At 37.2% G+C, this 6,882-nt stretch overlaps 3 protein-coding genes across 3 annotated transcripts; 2 read left to right on the top strand and 1 right to left on the bottom strand.

The window, feature by feature from the left end:
* The first annotated feature begins 174 nt into the window (after positions 1–174).
* On the top strand, positions 175–1,647 carry LOC134745515 (acyl-coenzyme A diphosphatase FITM2). Its single transcript, XM_063679562.1, has one exon. It carries the CDS (start codon positions 235–237, stop codon positions 1,318–1,320), a length of 1,086 nt encoding a protein of 361 aa, XP_063535632.1. The 5' UTR covers positions 175–234; the 3' UTR covers positions 1,321–1,647.
* On the bottom strand, positions 1,587–3,395 carry LOC134745516 (ganglioside-induced differentiation-associated protein 1). The gene is made up of 5 exons (XM_063679563.1): positions 3,161–3,395; positions 2,793–2,985; positions 2,386–2,565; positions 2,077–2,277; positions 1,587–2,001 (listed from the first exon to the last, which is right to left on the bottom strand). The coding sequence occupies exons 1-5, from the start codon at positions 3,278–3,280 to the stop codon at positions 1,700–1,702; spliced, it is 996 nt and encodes a 331-aa protein (XP_063535633.1). The 5' UTR covers positions 3,281–3,395; the 3' UTR covers positions 1,587–1,699.
* Positions 3,396–4,237: 842 nt separating this feature from the next.
* On the top strand, positions 4,238–5,871 carry LOC134745514 (YTH domain-containing protein 1). The gene has a single exon (XM_063679561.1). The coding sequence runs from the start codon at positions 4,463–4,465 to the stop codon at positions 5,804–5,806; it is 1,344 nt and encodes a 447-aa protein (XP_063535631.1). The 5' UTR covers positions 4,238–4,462; the 3' UTR covers positions 5,807–5,871.
* The last annotated feature ends 1,011 nt before the right edge of the window (positions 5,872–6,882 follow it).

Below are 6,882 nucleotides of genomic sequence, written 5' to 3'. Positions count from 1 at the left end.
TCTAGTTTTTTAGTCTCAATGGTTTATGGTTCAAGGATAGTCTACACGGCGTGTTGGTTCATTATCTAAAACACTGGCAGTGGCAATTGTATGTAGCAACACAGTAGTACTGACAATTGACATTTTATTGTCTGTGGTTAACCTACAATTTACATCCGACCTGAGCATCCGACAGTGAGAAACGGAGATGAGATAGAAATAGAAACTAAACAAGGTTTATTCGAATTCTGAGCCATGACAAGTAGAAGTAGTAATTATAAAAATTCCCGAATGAATTACAATTTTCAAAATGAATCTTTTGAAAGTAAAGGTAGTAAACCTACCCGAGAAGCATCATCTATTTTGGAAGTTCTCGTTTTAATGATAGTGCACATTTGCAAGAAGGTACTGTTCTTCGACACCAATTTAAAAATAGCAGTTTATTTAGGAACTCTTTTCTTGATTTCACTTATGGCGGACAGTCTAACGTTTCCGAAAACATATTTCTCGAGGAGTGATAATATATTCAACCAATATTTTGTTAAAATTGGATGGTTTTGGACATTATTTATGACGGTGCCCTACGTTCTTTTGACATCCTACACCACTTGTTGTGGTAATAGAAGACTCATTGCTACAGCACACTTATCGAGATTGGCGATTGCTACATTTTTTTGGTACACATGGACAATGATCTTTAATGTTATTGAAACCAAATATGGACGTTGTAATATGAAGAATGTAGACAACAAAGTAATGTGTTTAAAAAACGGGGGCTTTTGGAATGGATTTGATATATCTGGTCATTGTTTCATTCTTATATATTCAAGTTTAGTGATGATAGAAGAGGCCAGGGCCATAAATGGATGGGAGAGAATAAAAGATTACATCAGAGATGAGAAACATGCACGAAGTATAGATGATAAATCTGTAAGCATTAATCCTCTAAGAAAAATTTCAGCTGAGGAACTAGAGGTTGTAAAAACATCCTATGAAAAATGGACATCCTATGTGAGAGGATTTTTAATTGCAACAACTTTGCTTCAAATACTGTGGGATGTGATGCTTGTATCTACAATTCTTTATTACCATATAATGGTGGAGAAATTTATCAGTGGTGTAATAGCTATATTTACATGGTTTGTGACCTATAGAGTTTGGTATACAATACCAAATGTTCTTCCTAATTTACCAGGGGATGGCGCATTCAAGTATAACAAAACAAAATTAACATCAACTTCTACATTCAGAAAAAGAAGTACTACAAATGGTAAACATTTTATGGGCATGCCTATCAACCGCCAGGACACCACAGAGGCTGCATCAGAGGAAAAAAGATAATCTAAGATAGTTGCGGTAATAAGATTAAGCCAGGCAAACATGCATTACTTATGTTTCATCTCAAGTAGTTAGTATGGTTGTAGCATTTTCTGGGATTTAAAGTAATTGATAGTCTATGTGTATACCAAGGGTACCTGGATTCAAGTTTAAAATCTTGTTATTACTAAGTTTAGTAAACTGGGTGCAGGTGTAGGGGGAAACAACTTTATTAAGAAAGTTAACTTTTTAAGTTTGCACAATTTCGATATTAAATCAAGAGATTTCACTTGACAACTATTTATTGATTTTTAATAAATATTTAAGAAATAAAAGTTCTTATACAAACTACTAATACTGTTTCTTTTATATAGTATAAATATTCTTCAAATGTTCATTATCACTAATGAAGAAGTTTTCTGAAAACATATGCAATTGCAATGACAATGGCAAGTGTTGCTGCTCCGGCAGCACCAACATATGCTGGGGGTTGGGAAGTAACGATCATCTTTATATGGTATGGTAAAGTTGGCACACTCTTCTTAAATGATTCTCTTTGTTGGACACGATGGTAATAATTTTCTATTAGGGGACGTTTGCCTTGAGCCCAGAATCTGCCTTCAAGGCCTAGTTCCCACAAACGATGTAAAAGTATTCCCAAATCAACATCAGCTATGCTGAATTGTTCACAGCACAACCAAGTGTCTAAAAATAGAAAAAAAAAGACATACAATAGGTTTTCCAATTTGTCTTAATTCTAAATAATTGTATGCAAATTACCTTCATTTTGTTCCTTCAACTGTTCCTCAACCTGAGCTATGACTTGGTCAACAATATTTAATACTTTCAAATATTCTTCTTCACTAGTAAGTATTTCATGTTTTCTGTCCTGAATTTCTGCTTTGTACAGCAGAATGCCTCTTGCTTTTGGATTTTCTTCAGCTAATTTTCTTAGGTTTTTGGAACTGCCCAAGTCCCCACCTGAAAAAATATGAATATTATGAATGTAAATTTTATCATTACACATTTTAAACAAAAGAAAAATGGATTTAAAAAAAAATATTTTTTTTCTCCCTAATTGTTACTTACTTTTTAGGACTTCTCTTACAGGCAAAATAAAAGGCAACTTAGGCCTGCCACACAACTGAGGGTGAAAGAAAGAACCCACAGTAATAACACCTGCTGGTAGTGCGTCAATCAGGTCACGGAATTTGTTTATGTTATTTAAAACCTTTCTATCCGTTGACACCTTAATTAGTGGAGGAAGTTCTAAAATAAAACCAAACATTTAATTAGCTAGAAGCTTAGAAGGGAAGGGGAATTTTACTCAGAAGCATTGCGAATTAGTACTTAGTGTGCCAGCCGGCAGATACAGCCGTAAATTCTAAAGATACACATACATATCTTCACTTACAACATAGTTGCATAAAGGGAGTTATTTTATAAAATAAATTGTTAAGCACTTTAAAAAATGTTAATAACCCCAGACCACGTACTAGGATCTAAATAGTCCTCCAAGTAATCAAGGATTCTTGTTGAATCTGGAATGATGTCATTATTCACTTTAAGTACAGGAATTTCTCCTCGTGGGTTAATATCAAGAAACCAGGAAGAATATTGTTCTCCTTTGGTGATATCAAGCAGTATTGGTTCAAACTCTACATTTTTTTCGTATAATGCCATTAACACCTGTAAAAAAACAAATGGGTAAATTAATAATGTATTTTATAAAAAAAGGTCAGGTAATTTTATTGTGTAATTCTAGACAGATAATCACGATTTATTTATAATTACACAGTTATGTCGAGGTCATTTAATGATAAGATATAATCTCAAGAGGAGGAGATGATTCACGAATTCTTACCTTTTGAGAATAATAGCTGTAGTAGTTACAGTATAAGAAGACATTGGTTCCATTATTAACGGATTTTGTACTTCCTTTCGGTAATGGTAATTTTTCAAGATATTTTTGAACATGATACATGATTAGATATATTTATTGTTTAGGGGCACTAGGCAGTTTCTACTTATTTACCTACAAAAATTAATAAAAAGTTAAGAAACCCATGACATGAGTATTAAGATTAAGTTTTGTTAGGCGGCTTTTTCAGATCAAATAAGAGTTAAGAAACACCAAGTACACCAACCTACAGAAACTGAAGTCAGGTGACATTCAACCATAAACAATTTAATTTTTTTATTTATATTCGTTTAGCCCAGTACACACACATATAGCTGGTCAAGCAAATCTTGTCAGTAAAAAAAAGGCACGAAATTCAAATTTTCTATGGGATTATATCCCTTCGCGCCAATTTTTTTTGAATTCGCCGCCTTTTTTGCTTGACCAACTATACGAGGGCTGCGGGGCTACCGCGAAAACCGAAATTCGCAAATTGCGGCTTCGCGCCGCGTAGTCTGAAGCTGGCTCAAGAGTTGATCAAATGCCCAATCCTTATTATATATATTTTTTTCTATAGTTGGTCAACCAAATCTTGTCATTAGAAAAAGGCGGCAAATTTTAAAATTTAGGCGCTTAGGGTTTTTTTTTATGGCATTGCGCTCCTTGCGTTTTTAGCCAAACGAGATCGCCCCATAGAAAATTTGAATTCTGCGCTTTTTTATACTAACAAGATTTGCTCACTGAGGTCAGACGGTCTGAAGGCTTGTCAGCGACCGTCTAGCACTCGCTAAAATGACAGGTCTGTGGATTTGCTGGACGGTCGCCGACAAGCCCCTCGGACCGCATGGCCTTGGTCTGGACGGACCGTGTAGACAGTTGTTCCAACAAAATTTCATACAAACATTACCAAGGTCAGACAGTCTGAAGGCTTGTCAGCGACCGTCTAGCACGTCTAGCACACGCTATATTATTGACGTGATGCTGGCAAATGCCTCTGTGGCGATAGCCTGCGATAGTCATAAAAAAAACTGTATTCTTGCTTGCGTGTTTATGGATGGATTAGCAGAATGAGGTGGTGGGTGGTGTTTTTATGGATTTATTTCTTTGATAAACATAGTTGTTGTGCTTAATTATCAAAATATAATACCACTCCAACATTCTATTCTGTTTGTCTAGACAAATTCAAGCTTATTCTTTTCGTAATATGTCAACGTAAGCTCTCAATTTAAAGTTACATGATCTTAGCTTGTGATACAGTAACTGAAAATGGAGGCATCTAATAACACCGACGCCGTGAATCTTGGCGTTGGTGAAGTCGAGGCCGAAATAGGAGAGGAACTGAAACAGCTCGAGGAAGGAAAAGATTATGATACACGCAGCGAAGTATCCAGCTCATCTTCAAGTGATTCAAGCTCTCCAAGCATAAGTACCGCCAGTTCTAAGTCAAAAGAAAGACGCGCAAATCGTAAACGTACCAAGTCTGAAAGCCATTCTCCATTACAAACTAAAAGGAGTCGCATTACAGCCACCAACAATAAAACAAAGACCTATGATTACATGACAAAACTGAATTATTTATTCAGAGATACAAGATTCTTTTTAATTAAGTCAAATAATGCTGAAAATATTACACTATCTAAAGCTAAAGGTGTGTGGTCAACTTTGCCACAAAATGAAGCAAATTTAAACCAGGCTTATAGAGAGTCAAGAAATGTGCTTTTAATATTTTCAGTGAAGGAAAGTGGTAAGTTTGCAGGATTCGCGCGTCTGAGCAGCGAGTCCAGAAGAGATGTGCCTCCCATATCCTGGGTACTGCCGCCAGGATTATCTGCTAAAGTACTGGATGGTGTATTTAAAGTTGACTGGATCTGCCGTAAGGAGCTGCCATTCAGTAACACTCTGCATTTGTACAACCCCTGGAATGAAGGCAAACCTGTAAAAATTGGACGAGATGGTCAAGAAATTGAACCAAAAGTTGCTGAAGAATTATGCAGGTTATTTCCAGAAGATGAAGGTATTGAAATGACACCAATACTCCGTAAGTCTAAAGAGGCATCTAAAAAAGCTTACTTAAAGAGTGGTGGTAATTATAGAACATATAGAGCCCCACTGTTGACTAGAGGTTCTAATTTTAGAGCAAGGCTGAACACATCATCTAGGAGCAGGCGTAAAATTTTTATGCCACCTAGGAACAGACTATCATCTGGGTCATACAAGAGAAGGTCTCCATCACCATACATGCGTGATAGGCTGCCCCTGTGGTTTACACGCAGTCGGGACAGCTACAGCAGCAGTAGCTCAGCAGCAGCGGAGGCATATGTGGCTGAGTATATGCGATCCATGCATCATCAGCTCCCACCGTTACCATATGTGCCTCCTCCAGGATTCAGTGGCGCACTTGCCTCGTATGACGGCCTGCCTCCGCCACCCCCGCCGCCTCCGCCACGTTACTATGACGCGCCATTAGCGGATTATCCCCGATCAGTGCTAGTGTATGATAAGAGGTCCTATGAACGTTCAGTGGATGAGTTTCTGTGGCGCACGTCCGACCGTTCGCGCGGTCGTAGCCGCGATCGTGACTCCCACAGATCTTATCGTGACCGACGGTAAAGCCTGTATCACCACCGATGTATTAAATAATTAATTATCACTAATAAATAAAAATTGTGTTTGAACTTTGAACTTTATTGGCTTGAAAATATAAAATTGGTGTGTGTGATGAACCTTTTGACGGACAATGGTTACAGTTTGGACTATTTTGAATTTATTTAGCCCGTGTTTTAATGGGACATTCAAGCTGCAAGAGCAAGCAGATGGAGAAGAGCTTTTTATAAATCCTTATTGTATTCAATAAGGCTAATTGAACAAAAATCATTGTTTTGATCTAGTTGATAAGAATTTAAACTCCAACCTTGATATGAGTGTGATTTGCGATTTACTAGGGTGAAATGTTGATAGGTACTTGAGGTTTACACTTATTTATTATCTGCATGGTTTTTGCTTAAAGCCCCTTATTTCTCACACGTGTTTTGCAAGAATGTTACAGTCATATGGCACCACGGTATTCTGCTGCAATATGAACAAAACATCAGTTCAGTGCAATAGGTATGAATTTTCTATAAATGTTCGATTCCATACTACTTGGTACAAGCAAATTTTTTAACATGTAGATACGTCTGCAAGCGCTACTCCAAGTTTTATGTTTTATTTATTTATTTATCGTATGGCAATTATATTTTACACTGTTTTATATTAAAGGAGAAAATGGAAAGTTACGCTTCCGGCAGGACTTGAACCCGCAACCTCCGCAATCCGCGCGTTGCTCTTAACCAATTGAGCTACGAAAGCCTACCAGAACCTTGCAAATCTTTCCATTCCTTCCCTTATGTATACACGCCTTTGGGGTGGCGTAAAGTGACATCTACCGAAAGACGATTACATCTTTTAACGATTGCGGAGGTTGAGGTTCTGGTAGGCTTCCGTAGCTCAATTGGTTAAGATCAACGCAAAGATTGTGGAGGTTGCGGGTCCTGCCGGAGGCGTAACTCCATTTTGTCCTTTTATATAACTTGGTACAAGCAAGTTTTTATTATATTTTTGTGTCAAAAAGTTCTTTAATCAAGGCTTCGCCATCACGAAGCCTGTGTGGCCAAGCCTTTATCACTTCTGAGTAAAATGTTCTTTGC

The sequence above is a fragment of the Cydia strobilella genome, chromosome 11 (genome assembly GCF_947568885.1).
Source record: "Cydia strobilella chromosome 11, ilCydStro3.1, whole genome shotgun sequence".
Classification (NCBI taxonomy): Eukaryota; Metazoa; Arthropoda; class Insecta; order Lepidoptera; family Tortricidae; genus Cydia; species Cydia strobilella.
The sequence above is the reverse complement of the archived record's forward strand: the minus strand, read 5'-3'. Positions and strand labels throughout refer to the sequence as shown.